This window comes from Heteronotia binoei, chromosome 20, assembly GCF_032191835.1.
Source record: "Heteronotia binoei isolate CCM8104 ecotype False Entrance Well chromosome 20, APGP_CSIRO_Hbin_v1, whole genome shotgun sequence".
Lineage (NCBI taxonomy): Eukaryota > Metazoa > Chordata > Lepidosauria > Squamata > Gekkonidae > Heteronotia > Heteronotia binoei.
The window spans coordinates 38828607-38849131 of NC_083242.1; the positions used below are offsets into that span (position 1 = coordinate 38828607).

The window sequence follows — 20525 nt, forward strand, 5'->3', positions numbered from 1 at the left end:
ATCCCGCCCTCCCCGCTGGAGCAGGCTCAGGGCAGCTAATTATGAACATGTCCAGTATTTTAAACAGTCCTCACACACTTCCTGAGACAGAATTAAACTATCTTTTTACAGTCACCATAATGCTCTCCAACTCAGACTACCTGAAACTGCCCAGATTATCTTGTTGCTGAAGTGGAGGGAAGGGTTTCCTTCCTGTGGGGCAACTAAGAGCCTCCCAAGCCAACACTGAGACACCTGACTTCTTCGAGGCAGTGCAAAGTCTGCAATGGGTGCAGTGGTAGGTCAGAGCGAGAAAGACTTCTCTTGGGCTACAGAAATTGCAAAATCTTTCCTGGAAAGCTTCTCAATGGTGTGGTCATAGCTGAAAGCTGAGGTCTGAAGGCTGGACTCTCTATGGCAACTGGAGGGATTCTACTGCAGATTTTAGTGCTGCTGCCCAGAGTGTGTGTGTGAGTGGTTGCTCACTAGCACACAAAGGAGGAGCAGATGATACATTTTTATACCTGAAGGGAGTCTCAGAGTGTCTTCCAATCACCTTCCCTTCCTCTCCCCACAACAGACACTTTGTGAGGTAGGTGGGGCAGAGAAAGAACTGTGACTGACCCAAGGTCACCCAGCTGGCTTCATGTGGAGAAGCAGGGACTCAAACGTGGTCCTCTGGATTAGAATCTGCTGCTCTTAACCTCTTCCCCACAGAGGCTCAGCAGCAAGCTGGAGCCGGGCAGGGTCTTGCACCACCCATTTTATGATTGCAGCAGCTATTTTCTGCTCAGGATGTGAACTGCTCCTCTCAACAGAAACAAAATTACAGTGAACTTTGGTCCAGAGTGGCCTGGAATCTCTGACTGAGCAAAAAGGCTACATTGGGTAACTGGATCCCCATGCTGCCCGAAGAAAATGTACACATCTCAGGACAGCTGCTAGTGTGGTGTAGTGGTTAAGTGTGCAGACTCTTATCTGGGAGACCTGAGTTTGATTCCCCACTCCTCCACTTGCAGCTGCTGGAATGGCCATGGGTCAGCCGTAGCTTTTGTAGGAGTTGTCCTTGAAAGGGCAGCTGCTGGGAGAGCTCTCTTAGCCCACCCACCTCACAAGGTGTGGGGGAGGGAGGTAAAGGAGATTGTGAGCCGCTCTGAGACTCTGAGCAGGATATAAATCCAATATCATCATCATCACCATCTTCTTCTTCAAATGATGTGAAGTGATCCACGGACTCTGACATTCATGGAAACTACCAGGCACCTGAGGCAAGCCCAGGTTCCTCGACATTTCTGTAAAAAACAACCCACCTTGAACTCCTTATACAGAAAATGGGTTGGCACACACAATGGAAAATAATCCAGCGTTACACCAGTATATTCACACAAAACATATGGATATATTTTATCTTGATGGATCATTTTCTTTCTTGCATTCTTTTAGGGCTTAGGGATACTCTTCAATATGCATAGTATGTGTGTATTTTTGAAAACTTTAAACAAGGCAACAACAAAACATAAACTCACGACAGCTGAAATGCTGAGCAAAAGGTGTCTCTGCTGACCTGTGATGCCGCGGCTGCCTGCCCCATGGCTGCACTGCTGACACTCATGGCGCCCGTGGAGGCAGGGAACTGGTTTTGTGACAGGAACTGGGCCTGGGTGGAGGCTTGGCTCATCAGGCTGCTCGAATGGGCTGCCAGCACGTTCTGAGGCTGAGGCATCCGCGAAGGAGACATGGCCATCTAGCACACAAAGCAAGCACCCATAAGCCTGATGTGCTCAGGAAAACAAAGCACGTCTATATTTCAACATTCTTCTGAATCAAACAAGATTTGGAGATTAAATACATAAATGCAAACAATGCAAGAGGCACTTTAAATGGTTTACATATCATGAAGGAAATACAAAACATAGTTTCTGGACTCGGATATCCCAGTCTCCCCCCTCCCCACCAATTCCTTTGATACTACTGAACTCTCTTCCAAAATTTTCACCATACTGGATTGGGAAATCTATCCCCCCCCATGGTTCAGCTCTGGGTACTCGTTCAACTCTCCCACGGAAACTGGCTGGGTGACTGAGAGCTGCCCTTCTTTTCCCCTCAGCCTCTAACCCACCCCACAGGGGAGCATGCTGTAAGCCTCTTTCGGTCTCCTTTGGGGAGAATGAAAGGAATAAGGATTATATTTGAAATATAAAAAGTTAACCTGGCACAATAAACAGAGACTACTGTCTCAATATCTTAGTTAAACCAAAATCGTAAAGGACAGAAGATAATCTTGCTGTCTTTCCAAAGCATTCTAAAATAAAGATGTGATGACCAAAAAGGTACTAACTGCTGGAACGGAGCTGATGTTGTTCATCTGGACAGGATGGCTCATTGGAGAAGCTGCACGGGGTCCCATGGCGGCCTGAGGCATCTGGACATTCCCTATGGATATAGGGTGAAACTGATTCACTCCCATTCCTGCAAAATGCACCCCCAGAACAGCTCGTTAGGAGCAAGGAACCCAACCGCTTCTGGACATACAAATCTAGACAGACACTAGACATTTCGAATGTGTGTCTTCTGCTTTGCTGGAGACCTGCTTGAGGGGGCTCACCAGGTATAAACAACAAAGGGAGAATTTTCAATAATAAAATAAGTTGTAAGAAAACAGGGCTGCAACAGTGGTTCATCGAGTATCGTCCATGCAGGCAAATGTGGGGGGGGAGGGATTGTGTGTGAGCAGACCTGCTTATCGGTAGGTTTCCACAGCTAAGAGTCTCCAGGGCACTGTGTACAGGAGCCAAAACGTGTTCCCGTCCAGGGATCTCACCCCCCCTACTGCTCTCAGAATCTCTACTGCATGTAGAAGGGCAGGAGGGAGCATGTGTGCCTGCCCAGAAGACACTCGATGAACAGATACAACCCAGTTTTCATTGTCGATCCGCTGTGCAGTCCTACATGGGGATTCTAGCAAGGTAAACACCAGGCGACGGGGCATGCTCCCCTAAGAAAACAGGGACTGAAGGATGGCCTTCCCCATTTGAACTTTTCATCTAGCCTGCAGGTCTACTGTGTAGTGGCAAACAAACGTGTCCTCCAACAACCAAGTGGCTGCTCGACAGATCTTCCGCAGTGGGACTCCAGAAAGCAGCAGAAGAGGCCATGGCCCTCATAGAATGAGCGTGCACCTCTAAAGGACACAGTGCCTTCGCCTACTCACAACACTGCCTAATAGTGGACACGATCCATCTGGAAAGTGTCTGAGCAGACGCCCTCTTACCCTAGCTCAGTCCTGAGAAACAAACACAAATAAAGTCTTAGCCCTACAGAACTGGAGTGTGGCTGACTCAGGCAGAACAAACATCTAAGGAATGGAAACATCTCACCATCTCTGAACTCAGTGCAGGAAAAATGCAGGTAAAATAATCTCTTGGGCGAGGTGGAACTGAGACACAACCTTGGGCAAAAACAGGCCTGGGCAAAGGATGACCCTTTTTGGAAAAGTACTTCAAGAGTGTCCGCCATGCGCGGTGCGTCGAGAGGCCCCTGAGAGCGGAGACGGGTGCTGCGATGGTATGGGACTATCTTTCGGAGCCCAACGAGTCGCAGGAAACTTGCCCACCACCTTGGGCCCCAGTTACAAAGGGAAGGTCCTCCAAGTCCCCTGAGCCCAGCCACTCCACGGGTTCATCTACATTCTACATAACGGGCCTAGAGGATGCCCCAAGCACAACAACATCCAGCACCCATCTTCACAACTCTTCCTGGTTCCTCCACACTGGCATCCCTAGGAGGCCAATGGCCTCTTTTCCAAACATCAGTTCTCTTAATTAACTGTATAATCCTTTGTAAACTCTTTACCACAATGCCAAACACTTCAAAGGGAGGAATCAACAAGTTACCAGAGGCATTTATGCCCCTACTCTTATGTGACTATAAAGAGGAGAAGCTGTTGCAGTAGGAAAGGCAGACTGTACAAAGAGAGAATGAGAATGAGAATCAGAGGAGAGAGAGATACAAGCGTGGGGTTGGGTGGGAAAGGATGGCAATTAAACAGCCATCTTTAGCATCCCCTACCCCACCCCCGCTTCAAGGCATCTAGACACCATGTGACAACGGCTTAATGTTAATGCTGCATTGAGGGGGCTGTAATGACTGACAGTTTTCAATATCCTATTTCAAGTGTCTGCCCTTGGACTGAAGCAGCCCCCCCAAACAAAGAATGACCTTGACCAAAGTTCGAGACACTGGAACCACCACCACTTCACAGACAAGTTCAAAGAAGTCTCGGAGCATCACATGGGGATCTAGGTTGCTTTGTTAAATGTGACTCTTGACATGGAGGATCCCAAGATAAGACATGTTTCCCATCACTTTCGTTGGCACTCAGGAGGCAAAATACACTCTTCACCCCAACAGCAGAGTACCAAAGAGAAAGGCTAAGCAGGAAATTAGTGGAAGTTAAATACCTTGAGAGACCTGCAAGCGGCTCAGAGGCACGTTTGGCATTGGCATCGGCCCATCTGTAAGCACACAAGAGCTGGTTACTTTTGATGTGGTCATTAAGAAACAACTAAGAATCCATGCTGCTAGCACCACAAAGCAAGAACACCAGAATGTCAAAAAACCAAATGTCATTCCTGGCTCCTCCTCCCCCAACCCTAAAGTGAACCACATAGAGCAATCAGAGGTGTCCCCGCCCAACTTTGGAATTTCCAGATATTATACAATAGTGCTATAGTCATCTATGCTTTAAGAGTGGCCAGACTTTATTACTTTAATGCATTATACAGAGAGCTGCCTTTGAAGACTCTTGGGAAAGTTCCACTAGCCCAAATACTGGGCAAAAATGCTTTGTTTAGCCAGACTTTTGGCAGAAAATATTAGCACAGCTTCCATTGGGTGTTATAGGTCACATCTCTGAGGCCTTCTACTCTAGTTTTTCTTCCATTGTTGGATTAGAATTGGCCATTGCACATTGCTTCAGATGCTGCTTTTACCTGGACACCGTTTTATGGTTTCTTTAGAAGCCGTCTCAAATACCATCAAAGAAGATAGAAAGAAGAGGGTATGTTTCCAAAATAAATACTTGTGAAATGCCCATTAGTGGGGTAAAAATGTAAAACTAAAAAATTCTGCTGTCTCCCTTTTAAAGTACTTACTGGGAGGTCTTACAGGCTGTGCCATGGTTGCTGCCACCTGTGGAATGCCAGCTGCCTGACCCCCCGGGGGCTGCAAGGCTGGCTGGTTACCCATGATCCCTTGCTTATGTAAACGAGACCTCCGCTTTTCTTCAAGTTCCTTTTGAATTTTATAGATTTTCTCAGCCAATAAATGGTAGTATTCATCCTACAAAGGACAAGCATATTAGGGTTAGTTATAAAAGATATTCAAAATGAGGAGTCACAGATAATTCAGAATAATGCTGCTCTATAATTTACTTCACATGAACAACTGTAACCTGAACCATCAAGTTTTGCTTCGCCTGTGCTCGGGAAATATGAACACATGCGCTGAGAAGACTGCAAGGCTGTCTGAAGCTGAGGTACAGTGCCAAGCGGTAAAGCAGGGTATTATCTGATTAACAATCCCAGGACTCGACGGCAGCAGCCGGACCATAACCATGTCGGTGAATCCAGTTCAGTCAAGGTCCAGAGACAAGGCAAAAGACAGCGATAGCAGACTACCATAGACTCCTCTGGTTCAGAAGGGGATGAAGTGGTGACAGATTGGAGCATCCATCACATTTTTATTCTTCCAAGGAGCACAGGACAGCACACATGGCTCTCTACCCCTCCCTTTGACATGGAACTCATTTTAAAAAATAGGACCTCTGGGTTTTTTACTCCCATTTTAAAGAACACAGTATTTAATTGATTAATTATAAGAATATAGTATTTAACTGATGTATTTTCTGAGCCTCTGGCTATTATTTTTGAGAAACAGGAGAGGTGCCGGAAGATTGGAGGCGGGCGAATGTTGTCCCCATCTTCAAGAAGGGGAAAGAGGAGGATCTGGGTAACTTCTGACCTGACAGTTTGACATCTATACCTGGAAAACTTTTAGAACATTTAGAAAGGATGGCTGTGATAATTAAGAGCCAGCATGGGTTTCTCAAGAACAAGTCATGTCAGACTAACATATCTTTTTTGAGAAAGTGACTACCTTGCTGGATTAGGAGAATGCTGTAGACATCATTTATCTTGATTTCAGTAAGGCTTTTGATAAGGTTCCACATACTATCCTTGATGATAAGTAGGTAAAATGTGGTTTGGATCCTGTTACCATTAGGTGGATCTGTAACTGGTTGACAGATCGCACCCAAAGAGTGCTTGTGAATGGTTCCTCATCCTCTTGGAGAGGAGTGACAAGTGGAGTGCCTCAAGGATCTGTCCTGGGACCTGTTTTGTTCAACATCTTTATCAATGATTTGGATGAAGGAATAGAGGGAATGCTTATTAAATTTGCCAATGATACTAAATTGGGAGGGGTTGCAAATACAGTAGAAGACAGAAACAGGATACAGGATGATCTTGACAGGCTGGAAAGCTGGGTTAAAACCAATAAAATGAATTTTAACAGGGATAAATGTAAAGTTCTGCATTTAGGTAGGAAAAATCCCATGCATGTTTATAGGATGAGGGAGACTTGTCTTAGCAGTAGTATGTGCGAAAAGGATCTAGGGGTCTTAGTGGACCATATGCTGAACATCAGTCAACAGAGTGATGAGGTGGCTAAAAAGGCAAATGCAATATTGGGCTGTATCAACAGAAGTATAGTGTCCAGATCACGCGAAGTGATGGTATCACTTTACTCTGCTCTGGTAAAACCTCACTTCGAGTATTGTGTTCAGTTTTGGGCACCACATTTTAAGAAGGATCTAGACAAGTTGGAATGGGTCCAGAGGAGGAAGACAAAGATGGTGAGGGGTCTGGAGACTAAGTCCTATGAAGAAAGGCTGAAGGAGCTAAGCATGTTTAGCCTGGAGAGGAGGCAGCTGAGAGGTGATAGGATCACCATCTTCAAGTACTTGAAGGACTGTCATATAGAGGATAGTGTGGAATTGCTTTCTGTGGCCCCAGAAGGTAGGACCAGAACCAATGGGTTGAAATTAAATCAAAAGAGTTTCTGGCTCAACATTAGGAAGAACTTCCTGACCGTTAGAGCAGTTTTCAGTGGAACAGGCTTCCTTGGGAGGTGGTGGGCTCTCCTTCCTTGGAGGTTTTTAAACAGAGGCTGGATGGCCATTTGACAGCAATGAGGATCCTGTGAATTTAGGGGGAGGTATTTGTGAGTTTCCTGCATTGTGCAGAGGGTCAGACTAGGTTATCCTGGAGGTCATATGGACATATGGACATATGAAGCTGCCTTATACTGAATCAGACCCTTGGTCCATCAAAGTCAGTATTGTCTACTCAGACTGGCAGCGGCTCTCCATGGTCTCAAGCTGAGGATTTTCACGCCTACTTGCCTGGACCCTTTTTGGAGATGCCAGGGATTGAACCTGGGACCTTCTGCTTCCCAAGCAGATGCTCTACCACTGAGCCACCGTCCCTCCCACCGTCCCTCAACATATGAGCTGCCTTATACTGAATCAGACCCTCGGTCCATCAAAGTCAGTATTGTCTTCTCAGACTGGCAGCGGCTCTCCAGGGTCTCAAGCTGAGGTTTTTCACACCTATTTGCCTGGACCCTTTTTTGGAGATGCCGGGGATTGAACCTGGGACCTTCTGCTTTCCCAAGCAGATGCTCTACCACTTAGCCACCGTCCCTCCCCTCCAGAGTCCCTTCGAACTCTATGATTCTATGATTGTTTCAGCATGTTTTCATGTGCTCTTGAACAGCTTTGAGGATACTTGTATGAAAAAAGCAGACTTCAAATGTTTTGGTAAATAATTACATTTATCTTCACAGCAATCCAGTGATCCAGGTCTAGGATCTTCCGGGATCATGCACAGAACCAGCCTCCAATGTCAACAGTCACTATCAACTGATAGATGAAACAGCGAAAGTTTGGCTTCCTTTTCCAAGCCAGAAATACAAAATTAACAGGTTTTTCAAAGTGAAAAAGAGTGCTGTTGTGACTTCTGCTTTCACTATGGTATGCAATACATTCTTAACAAAGGAGCATTTCACTGATCAAGTTCTCACTTTAATCATTCTATTTGGTTGCACTTTTTCAGCCACAAAGCAAAGCAAAGTGCACTGGAAGCAGAGATACTTTTTACATTGATGTGCCCTCCCAGAATGGTGCATCAAACACGAGCTCCCAAATCCAAGCACTTGTCCAACAGATAACATACCCGACTGTTAGCCGATTCGTACATGTCGCCTTCCACTTTCCTAGCATAAGCCACCAGATTCTCCATCCGGCGATCTTTCAGTGCAGCTGGGTCAGGAGTGGGGAAGATGGCTTGGACGCTGCATCAAGGGAAGATGCAAACCCCCTTTTAATTACACAGCTAGCAATCCTCTGCTTTCTGTCTACATTATGCAAAAAGACAACAGCAGTCCTGCTGAACTATTCTGCTGGGTGGCATATTGAAATGCTGTTTTATTGTATGTTGATTTTATTGTGATTTTACTATTCATGTTGTACTCTGCCCTGAGCCTCTATGGGAAATGGACAGAATATAAATAAGCAGATAACAATAACAAAACCCTCTCCAACAGACAGCACCAGCCCCCCCCCTTTTCCAATTTCATAATGCAAGTCATATAAAAGACCTGGTGATATGATATGAGGATTGGAAGGGGAAGAGGCAAAGCCACTTCTACATTTTCTCCATCTACTGCTAAGAAGAACGAAATGGACAGAATATGGGAAGGAACTGTTTCATGAAACACCTTCTCTTATATTATTATTATTTATTGGATTTGTTAATTGCCCTATTCTGGCTTGTGCCAGGTTCTGGGCCATATACAATGAGAGCTCCAAAATAGTTGTTGGCATGGAGCCATAGAACAATACACAAAAACACTAAAAAATAAGTATAATAGAATTAGTAAGTTAAAAACCAATTTAAAATAGATTCATTAAATTCAAGATAGCAAAGCAAAGCAAAGCAAATTTTATTCTTATATCCCGCCCTCCCCCGCCAAAAGGCGGGCTCAGGGCGGCTCACAGACATGGCAAGCCATGATTTGGTTAAAACAGATACACAATGATTTAAATGGTACAGTTATAAATTAATTAAAGTTTAAAAATAGAAAATAGAAAAATATAAAAATAGATAGAAATAGGTGCTATACTTCTATCGGTCACAATTTACGCATTATCATACATCAGTTCCAATTACACATGAGGTGGCTAAAGTTACAATAATTAATCAGTTTGGTCTGGTCCTGTTTTAAATGTGAGCTGAAAAAGAGAGGTTTTGCAAGCCCTGCGGAACTGGTTCAAGTCCCGCAGGGCTCGCACCATCTCTGGAAGTTGGTTCCACCAACGAGGGGCCATTAGTGAAAAGGCTTGCTCCCGGGTTATCTTCAGTCTGGCCTCTCTTGGCCCAGGGATTTGTAGGAGGTTTTGGGAGCTGGATCTTAGTGCTCTCTGGGGAATATATGGGCAGAGGCGGTCTCTTAGGTAGGCAGGTCCTTGGCCATATAGGGCTTTAAAGGTGATAACCAGCACCTTATAGCGAACACGGTAGACGATCGGCAGCCAATGCAGATCCCGCAGCACAGGCCGCACGTGTTCCCATCTAGGTAGTCCCACCAGCAGCCTGGCCGCCGCATTCTGCACTACCTGAAGTCTCCTGGCACCCCTAAATTTTTTACCTCTGGCATCCTGGTCACTTCCTGGGGAGGGGGGAACAGGAACACAGTTCAGAGTTTAGGGGGAGGATGAAATGGGTGCCAGCCATGTTAGAAAAACTGTTGCTGCCCCTGCCCCAAAGCCTGGCAGAGCATCTCTGCCTTACAGGCCTCGCAGAGAGTTCCACCAGGTGGTTCTGAAAAAGCCCTGACCCTGGGATGGGACAGCTGGACCTCTTTGGGGCTAAAGATCACAAGCAAGTTGTTACTGGGAATGCATGATGCTCTCTGGGGGGCATACAGAGGAGATGGTCCCAGACCGCCCAAGGCCTTCAAGGCCAAGACCAAGACCTTGAACCTGACTCAGTCCTCCGCTGGAAGCTGGTGCCGCTGCACATCGCAGGCTGAATACGTGCTGTCAGGATTCATACCACCACAGTCTGGATCAGCTGGCGCTTCCGGGCCAGCCTCAAGGGTAGGCCAGCATAGAGCTAGTTACAGCAGTCTAGCCGGGAGGTGCCCATTGCATGGATTACCATGGCTAGGTCAGGGAGCGACAGGAAAAAAAAGAGCCAGCTGCTGAGCTTGGTGAAGGTGGAAGCTCTAAGAGTGAAGAGCTGAACTAATTATCTCTTTATTCCTTCCAACACTCAACCATACCTTCAAAGGTACTGCCAGCCCACAGCTCAACTTCAAGAATTAGTACTACAGTTTAGGAGAAACTTCCCCAACCTCACTATAAACTGTGCCTTATCACAGCAGATACTTACAGTTTATGGACTAAGTGATTGCGTAAATCCTGAGTGACGTGTTCATGCCAAGCTTTTCTCATTCCAGCACTGGAAGGCGGTGCAGCTGTTGGCATGGAGCCACCAAGACTTGTAACACTGCCAGCATTTGGACCATCATTCATTAAAGGGCTGGAGGACAGAACATTGGAAGAGATTACAAAGCTTGCCAAACACTCCTTTATTGCAGGCCACATTATTCCTTTCGTTTATTCGATTTGTATCCTGTCCTCCCCGCCGAAGCAGGCTCCGGGCGGCTCACACGGCACAGAAAAGTCACAATAAAACAGTTAAATTAAAATAGAAACGATTATATTATTATCAAATTATTATTTTGAGCCCACTTACTATTTCAATGACTAAGCAAGTAAGTAATCGGATACATCAGTACAAGGAAAACCAAAGGGGCAGGGAAATAATGGAGAAAAAGAGTGATATGAAACAACAACATGTAACAGCCTAATGACTAGCATGATTTCCAACACAGACAAATAATGACACACAAAAAACACGCAGTGACGGTGTAAAACGTGGCTTACTTTGCTGCCCGGAGTGAAGTCGGAAGAGCAGTTTCTGAGATCATGCCAGCTTGCTGGTCTGTTAATCCTCCCGCAGCAAGATTCATCTGATTAGCTCCTTTGGAACAAGATGCCCTCTCATTAATTCAGATGGAATATCAAGGAATGCACAATTTTAAATCACCAATGTTTACATATTAATTATATGGCAAAGAAATTACTGCAAATATGTATTACTCAGTGTGTATTTTTGCAAATGCTTGTTACAATAACATTCCCAGTATGGGACCTGAAGAAATCAATAAAGATGAAACCATTCAGCAACTTCTGTTTAACACAAAACAGAAGTGGACAGTTTCAAACATGACTAAAGAAGAAACCTTAAGGGAAGGGAAGACTGGTAACTAAACAGAAGTCAGCTAAGATGGTTTGTCAATTTGTTCAGCTAGCCATAGATGGGCTACTGTTTTTCACCAAGCGATGACACTGAGAAGTTCATCTGCAGCAGCCCTGTTACCTGACAAAAGCCACCTACCTTACTGCTACCTGCCCCACAGATTCATATATGCTAGCATTCCTGTGCATAAAAATGTCCCGCATCACTATTTTGGAGGCACCTTAAGGTTCTGGGTTTTCATGAATCAAACACCATGCAAACATCCCAATGCCTGAAGCCTTTGTTACTGGTGGCTATTACCACCAGTTTCCTTTCTCATTTCTTCTACCTACCCAATGCATTTATGGTCCGCATCTGCTGATGGGTCTGAGGCTGAGCCGTTTGCTGGCCTTGTACTTGTGGCTGCAATGGAGCCTGTGGCTGATTGCCATAAGGCAAGCCGAGAGCAGCATAGGCCCGCTGCATGGAGCTGGGATCAATTGGGTTAGGGTTACTTAGGGAAGGAGCTGTCGGCTGGCTTGTTCCAGAAGCAACAGAACTCTGGATTCCATTACCAGGGGATCCAAGGAGCGCTACAAAAAAATAAAATAAATGCATTTCTTTACCATGAGATACAATGCACACATGAATGTATAGGTTAACAAATGGGGGGGGGGGGACTGGTGCCCTCACATCGTGACTATGGAAGTAATGTGAATCTCAGTTCCCGCTCCTCAGGCGCCACAAGAGTAACTTTCAGATTTCTGCTTTAAGCAAACAGAGAGACTGGTGGTACCCTGAAGTCTAACAAGTTTTTATTCTAGTCTAAGGTTCACTGGGCCGCAGCCATCTTCTTTGGATGCAGGCAATGGGTACTTCTCATGAGGCAGACCCCGCATGAGAATATAAAAATTGGTAAACAGGCCGGGGCCAAAGGAGGTTCAGGGTAAGAGCCACACTTATTTAAGTACGGCAGAATTTGGATCATGGGGGCCCTGGCTAGTCATATCTAAAGCTCACTGCAGCAAAAGCAGACTTTGATTCTTCCCAATATGCACAATGTTGCTGAGGAGGAGCAGTGCCTGGCTGCGACCTTCAGCACATGCAGAGCTGGCATTCCGGTGCGGAGGGGGCCATCGCTCCTCTCCAGAAACAAAAAGGCAGGGAGGTTCTTGTCTCCTGTTCTAATCTGGAGCCTCCTGACCTGCTTCTGATGACCCAGGAATGTTTAGAGCTCACTGTGTTTTTGAGAGGAGGGGCCTGCTTATCCTTTCCTCACCTTCACTCAGGGGTGAGAAGGTGTGTACACAAGCATGAGTGTGCATGCACGCACACACACACACAGAGGTTTTCCAAAGGGCAGGGGGCAGCCTTTTGACTGCCTGCTTGAGGCCATAATAGGCAGTCTGGGGAGATTTCTTCTTCATACTAGGTGATTTGTATACACGGCTTCTTAATAAGTTGGATGCTTGATAGTAAAACAGAACTTAATGTAAGTGTGCATCCTTTTTCTGTTTGAACTAAGTACCCTAGCTGGCTCCCATCTGACCTGGAAAGCCTTCGGTGGCGCGGGTGGGTGGGGCTGAGACCCAGAATGGACTACTTGGTTCAGCTCCCCCGCCCGCCCCCATTTTTTCCAAAATTGGTGCCCAACGTGGTGGGGCCTGAGATTCCAGCAGATGTGAGTTGGCCACTGAAGTTGGTACCCTAGCTGGCTCCCATCTGGCCTGGAAAGCCCTGAAGGGGCTGAGACCCACGTGGATTCCTTGGTTCAGCTCCCCACCCCTCAAAAAAAAAACATTTTCCCACAACAAAAAGGTGAATGCAGTCAAACGAAGTACAGAGACTATTCATGCACAACAGTAACTGGTGAAAGCTTAATTTCCATAAACCACACTAAGATTATTCACACCTCTATCAGCTGAAGATTCTATAGTCCTCATTAAGTTTAAGTTTATTAAATTTATACCCTGCCCTCCCCACCGAGACAGGCTCAGGGCGGCTTACAACAATAGTCATAATAACAATAAGAGAATAACACGTTAGTGCATCATCATCATCAAATCAATTAAATTTTTAAACAATTTAAAACAGTTGGTGTTAATAACATTTTGGTGTTATTTCATTTCGATTACATCATTATCTGCAGGATAAGCACCAGCTGGATGGATGCACTAGCACCCCCCCTCCAATCTAGATGTTTCCCACCCTAACCCCAAACACACCACACAATCCACAGAATTTCCACTTGCATTAGAGCTCTTGTGCAAGCAGAAATGCAAGGAATGGACCACAGCAGCTGGTTGTACTCAATCTTACTGTATCCCCATTTGCATTTCCATCTATGCAAGATCTCATGCAACCACTTTCTGGGCACTATAACATATAGGGAGGGAAGCACTAGATGTTCCACAAGATTCTGCACAAGCAGAACTGTACTATGTTTCTAATTGTGCATCACTGGATCAAAGACTTCCTAAATAAAATCCTAAATAAGAAATACAAGTTGATGGGGTGTGAGCCAGCAGAGACTGACCAAGAGAGAGATCTTGGGGTTGTGGTAGATAACTCACTAAAAATGTCGAGACAGTGTGCCACTGCAACAAAAAAGGCCAACATTATGCTGAAAATTATTAGGAAGGGAGTTGAAAACAGATCAGTCTGTATCATAATGCCTCTGTATAAATCAATGGTGCAGCCTCATTTGGAGTACTGTGTACAATTCTGGTCACCGCACCTCAAAAAGGATATTATAGCTTTGGAAAAAGTCCAGAAAAGGGCAACTGGAATGATTAAAGGGTTGGAACACTTTCCCTATGAGGAAAGGTTAAAACGCTTGGGGCTCTTTAGCTTGGAGGAATGTTGACTAAGGGGTGGCATGATAGAGGTTTACAAGGGACAGAGATAGCTTCAAGAGGGGATTAGATTAACATATGGAGCAGAGGTCCATCAGTGGCTATTAGAAGAAGAAGAAGAAGAAGAAGAAGAAGAAGAAGAAGAAGAAGAAGAAGAATTGCAGATTTATACCCCGCCCTTCTCCCTGAATCAGAGACTCAGAGCGGCTTACAATCTCCTGTGTCTTCTCCCCCCACAATAGACACCCTGTGAGGTGGGTGGGGCTAAGAGAGCTCTCACAGCAGCTCTCACAGCAGCTCTCACAGCAGCTGCCCTTTCAAGGACAACTCCTGCGATAGCTATGGCTGACCCAAGGCCATTCCAGCAGGTGCAAGTGGAGGAGTGGGGAATCAAACCCGGTTCTCCCAGATAAGAGAGCTATGACTGACCCAAGGCCATTCCAGCAGGTGCAAGTGGAGGAGTGGGGAATCAAACCCGGTTCTCCCAGATAAGAGTCCGCACACTTAACCACTACACCAAACTGGCTCAGTGTACTGATGGAACTCTCTGTCTGGGGCAGGGATGCTCTGTATTCTTGGTGCTTGGGGGGACTACAGCAGGAGGGTTTCTGGTGTCCTGGCCCCACTGATGGACCTCCTGATGGCACCTGGTTTTTTTGGCCATTGTATGACGCAGAGTATTGGGCTGGATGTGCCATTGGCCTGGTCCAGCAGGGCTTCTCTTATGTTCTTATGTCTGGGGCAGTGATGCTCTGTATTCTTGGTGCTTGAGAGGGGCAACAGGGTGAGGGCTTCTAGCGTCCTGGCCCCAGTGATGGACCTTCTGATGGCACCTGTTTTTTTTGGCCACTGTGTGACACAGAGGGTTGGACTGGATGGACCACTGGCCTGATCCAACATGGCTTCTCTTATGTTCGTATTTTTTTACAGCCAAGTATTAGGTACTTCAGTTCATTGGATAAGGACTCTAGGGATGGGCACAAACCAGGTTCATGCCCCAAATAGCTGAGCTATGTGGGGAGTCTGCTCTGAGCGGCACAGCTGTTACAGGGGTTCAGAGCTATTCAAACCCCCAATTTCTGCTCCTTGTAGCTTTCTGCAGGGCACAGAAAGCAGTGGTGTCAATGGCTCCCAGGCATTTAAACCAAACAGCTGAGCAGCAAGGAATTCCCCATTCCTCAGTTGTTTTTTTGTGAAGAGCAAAAGGGGTTTAAGCCCTTGCTTTCTGCTCTTCACAAACCACCACAAACTGCATCAAAATTCATCAAAGCAAACTGAGCACTGAACCTAGGCATTTTTAAATTCCAATATAAACTTAATTACGGGAAGGAAAAAGTCAACCAGTCCAAAATGATGCTGAGAAACAGCCTACTAAGCCCAAGAGAGATAAGACAACCACCGGCTCCAGCCAGGCCAACACACTGTGTGTGAGATACAGCGCATTCTGGATATTACAAACATCTCCAATAATAATCCGGTCTGTGTGCAGGTGGTTGTTTAGTTCTTTAACTTTACCAGTTAAATAGCAAATCATCAAAAGGGGATGATGCCAATATACATCATGGAAATCCATAAAGGGAGGGATGGTGGCTCAGTGGTAGAGCATCTGCTTGGGAAGCAGAAGGTCCCAGGTTCAATCCCTGGCATCTCCAAAAAAGGGTCCAGGCAAATAGGTGTGAAATACCTCAGCTTGAGACCCTGGAGAGTTGCTGCCAGTCTGAGAAGACAATACTGACTTTGATGGACCAAGGGTCTGATTCAGTATAAGGCAGTTTCATATGTTCATAAAGCAGATGTCAAAGTATATCTCAACCAGTTAAAATAAAATATGAGGACCACAAAATTTCATGACACTTTTCTCTAACCACCGGAGTAGATTTCTCTACTATTTCTTGCACTTACGTTGCTGGCTCCTCTTGTCGCTGGCATTTTTAAGTGGGAGGCAGACGGGGCAGTCGTGCCGCGTGCAGTTCTTCCAGTGGGAGATGATCTGGCGTGAGGATGCACAGTGGGCAACTAGGACAGGATGGAAAGCCGTCAGCTCAGCCTTTTTTAGCGGTAAACAGTATTAACTCCTGTCCTTTCAACTAAAAGCTGCACAAATACTTGCAAAATGAAATATGTACACTATACATAAGCCTCAAGTGAGCACTACGGAATAACACAAAGCATAAGACGCAGCAGGAAGTGTTTGGAAGTGATGCAAGTGCCAACTTCATGGGCTGCATCGACCAGATGAACACAGGTGAAAGGACATCCAATTGCAGAGCTCCGAGATCTCTTAGGACATGAACATAATTTATTTTTAAAACACTGCCCTTTGTAAAAACTCTTTCACCCAGAGAGTCCCTTGGCAGGCAAAAATATGTCAATACACTCAAATAGCAATATCAAAAATATTAATTCCACTCTCCATGACTACCTTGTATTAAATTTTAGGTGTCTTTTGTGAATGACAGAAATCATGATGGGACAGAAAGGACAAAAGATTTCATTCCTGTATACTGCATAAAATAGTCCTTACAAAAGTTCCAAAAGTCATCGGCTCAGCAGAACTGTCTCTCCACAAGGGCAACAATGACACAATCTCACAGTTATTAAGAAAAATGGGTGATCTTAAATCCCGAGGCTTCTGCTTCCAGGCATTCACTTTCCCCAGCAGCATGCCCATCTGGGAGGCATACTGTCACAGGGAACAGCCAGACCACTCTGTCTGCCCCTGCACCCGATACACCAGTACAAATGCAGTAGAGCTAGACAAGCAGAGGGGTAAGGGCAACTCTTGTACAAAACCAGGTACGCTAACACCACCCCACTCAATAATCAGGTATGTTTTCCCATTAAATACATTCTGTCTAATCCAGCAGCCATCTCCCCCGCCTCCCCAGTGGTTTAGTAAGAGATGGATTTCTGATCCACCATTCATTTCCCCACCACCATCAGCATGGGCACAGAATACTCACTGGTAGTGAGCTGTCTCCAAATTCCCTCAGATGCCACTGCATAAAATACTCCCCTCAGGCCAGCAGACTGAATAACAAACATTGATTAGGGATGACATCCACAAACACCACGCCCAATCCTGCAGCCTCTCAGACTCTGAACCATTCTCTCCTGAACAAATAGAACTCTTATAAAAACAGCAGAGGAAGACACTAAGCTAAAACAATAGTCCAGGTCAGGACAACTGCATAGTCTTGTTTCTTCCTCTCTCCTTGGTATTGCTGCAGATAGGAGGTTTAAGAGAAAGGGATACTGGAACTCACAATGAAGGTTCTTTCTTCTCCGTGGACAGGATTATCCAGGAAATGGTTGCTGCTCCCAGCAGCCTGTGGAGGAAGGGCCAAGAAGAAAAACCTTCTGCAAAGCCCATGATTTTTTTTTGAGGGGGGAGGCTGAGCACCTCTCAGCTTTGGGATTTAATCCCACAAACAAGAAAGATGCATCCTTGAGAACAAGCAAGCCAAAAAAGCTAGCGGAACACACCCATGACCAAGACTTCAGCCAAAAGGGTCACACATCAAAATCTCCAACAAAGAGACAGAAATAAAGACACATCATCTTGGAACACAAAAAATTACACCTCCCTCTTCTGTATTGTTTTATATGGCATGATGTACATCGCCCAGAGCCTGGCGCTAGCTGGGATAGGGCGATTCTTTAAATCAAACAAATAGCAGCAATAGTTCTTACTACTAAACGGCACCAAGAGATACCTGAACACAGGCAAGTGTATGGGTCTTGGCACTGAGGCTTTCCCCTGTTTCAGAAGAAATGGTTCTTTGTTCAGGAGACTGAGGGCCAGGCGCTGGCAAGATGTCTTCTGGTCACTGAGATGAATGAATCTTTATAGGAAATTCCAATGTTCCTTTCTCTGTCAGTGGAGGAAGACACCCGGGAAACTGGTGACAAGCAGCAGTGAGGAAGATCTGGCTGAATGGAAGAGGAGCTCAGCTTCTAAATTGCATTCTGCAAAACTCTCCCGCCAAACTCTGCTTCCCAAGATGCAAACTGGTCTATCTTGTATGCCCAACCAAAGATCAAACTGAACACCCGGCGGCTCCCCTGCAGGTTTCCTCAAGAGGGGTGCTTCAGAATAACACAGCCGGTGTGGCTTCCCTCCTGCTTGAGTGAGCCACAATGCCGCCTCTGCAGCCAACAGCTCTGGCTGCCAAAAAGTCACAACCAGAAGTCTGAACCAGGCCCAGTTGTTCCGTGCCCCAGGCAAAGGGGATTTGTATTGGCTGCACGTGCTGGGAGAGGATGTCTACAAGCAACCATGCCAATCTCATGAAAGTATCCTAAACACTGAACTAGGGTTTTAACAGGATTACAACTAGTCACGTTGTAAGGAAACTTCCCAAGCACCCTCAGGAATCCATGAAATGTGCTCAAAATGGGTAAAACATCTTAATAAGCCCCCACAGGTGTGGTCCGGGTCACAGTGATCTTCCGTCCCTGACAAGGGAATAGCCCTCGTTGTCCTGTCTGACCCTCCCCTGCCATGTAGCTGGGTGACGAGATGTCCTGATCCAAGGAGGCTATGGGATGGACTGACTGGGAAGTCTCTGAAGACTAAGAGTCTCCAAGACCTCACCACGAGGGCTGGAAGCAGGGAAGTGCTGGGCAGAGGAGAATTTATGTAAGTATTTCTATTCCACCTTTCCTTTGTGGCTCAAGCTGGACCACAATTCCAAACATAAGCACAAAGCCCAGTAACCCGCTCCCATTAAAAAAATCCCCACAGCCTATGTCTCATTAAAAGCCCTAGAGGATAAAATGGCTTTGTAGCTTGTCCTGAAAACTTCCAAAGACGGTGCCCCCTCACCTTCCCCCTCCCCACTGGGAACTCACTCCACAACGTGGAGCCTACTACAGGAAAGCACAGGCTGCAGTAGATGCCAGGCAGACTGCCCTAAATGTGGAGCAACCAGAAAGTGGCAAAATGGGGAGAAAGAATCCTTTAAAGCAGGTGGCACAACAGAAACCTCCCTGCTCCATCAAAGTCGCTTGACATAAACAAACTAAACTGGAACTCTGTCTGATACAGCATCCAGGGGGGGCTACTGCACCATCACAAACCAGCAATCGGATATTAAAAATATGAACAGATAAAGTGCAGAAAAATGCAGGGTTCCCAAGGAATTTTTTCCGGGGGGGGGGGATTTTTTTCCAGTGGGGGTGCAATTTCCTCTATAATTCAAACATGGACAACTCTCAGTATCTACTTGCTTGAAATTCCTCCATCTGTCTGCAGGTCGGAAAAGAAAAAGGGCCCTCTTTGTAAGTACGTAAAACCCAATCAGGTCAGAAAGGAAAACAATGGGGAAGCCACGCTGACTCCTGAGATCTAGGAGGGTAAAATCAGAAACTGAATTGCCAGTCTTGAGAAGTGAGATGAAGAAAACGAAGGCCTGCTGCCTTCTGCCGAGGCAAACATCACAAAGAAGGCAGGCTGCAGTCTGGGCATGTGGTGCCTCTAGAGGCATCTCCAGTCAATTCTGCTATGTGGCCTGCCCCCTACTGGCCTGACAGACTCATAACCGACACCCGTGACAATGTGGAGATGCCATCAGAATGTCATACATTGCTGAAGTGATGCATGGCTAAAACACAAGAAAGATGCTTTCGGACCCCAAACACTGAAAATACTGGGAAGCTCTGAAGAGGCCTGCCCTCCATGAGGGCTGATCTGGAGTCCCTGCTACCCAAACTTTCTGCCAATGCTCTAGCCATCTTCGCATGGCAAGACACACATTACCTATTGAGTCGTGGAACACACACAGTACAGACATTCTGATGTAGCAGCAACCTGCTCTTACCTTGACAGGCCTTTCCAGCTTGACAATGTGTCATGTGATTGAGAACATTTTTCATCGTTCGACAATGAGGAAGAGCACATGCGCGCACCTCTCCATTTGCTTGCTCTCGCCTCTGACATTTGTGAGCATGAAGTAGCAGAACCAGTTGCTGCTGAATAAGTTTGCGCTTTTCAGGATCAGCTGTGGGACCCGTTGCCATTGCCTGTGTTGGTACAATTCCCACCTGCTGCACCTGGGGCTGCATTTGAGGCTAAAACAAAATACGTTTGCATTACAAGAAACAGAAGATTCATCTGGCCAGCTCTGAGACGCTTGGCCGCCCACTTAAATCATTTATTTATTTATCATTTAGACTTGTACACCACCCTTCTTTGAGTTCACAGAGCTCAGGGCAGTTAACAAGAAGATACAGTTTAAAACCAAATTTAAAATTGTTAAATAAC

General features: G+C 46.0%; 1 protein-coding gene across 1 annotated transcript in view; it reads right to left on the minus strand.

Moving 5' to 3' along the window:
• Positions 1-20525, minus strand: part of CREBBP (CREB binding protein) — a 92714-nt gene that overhangs the window by 47770 nt on the left and 24419 nt on the right. The window contains exons 4-13 of the mRNA XM_060260667.1: positions 20083-20332; positions 16163-16276; positions 11759-11998; positions 11051-11147; positions 10494-10643; positions 8274-8391; positions 5133-5319; positions 4440-4493; positions 2318-2448; positions 1544-1723 (exon numbers count right to left, since the gene is read on the minus strand). Of these exons, the coding sequence (XP_060116650.1) occupies positions 1544-1723; positions 2318-2448; positions 4440-4493; positions 5133-5319; positions 8274-8391; positions 10494-10643; positions 11051-11147; positions 11759-11998; positions 16163-16276; positions 20083-20332 (1521 nt within the window). The remainder of the gene's footprint in view (positions 1-1543; positions 1724-2317; positions 2449-4439; positions 4494-5132; positions 5320-8273; positions 8392-10493; positions 10644-11050; positions 11148-11758; positions 11999-16162; positions 16277-20082; positions 20333-20525) is intronic.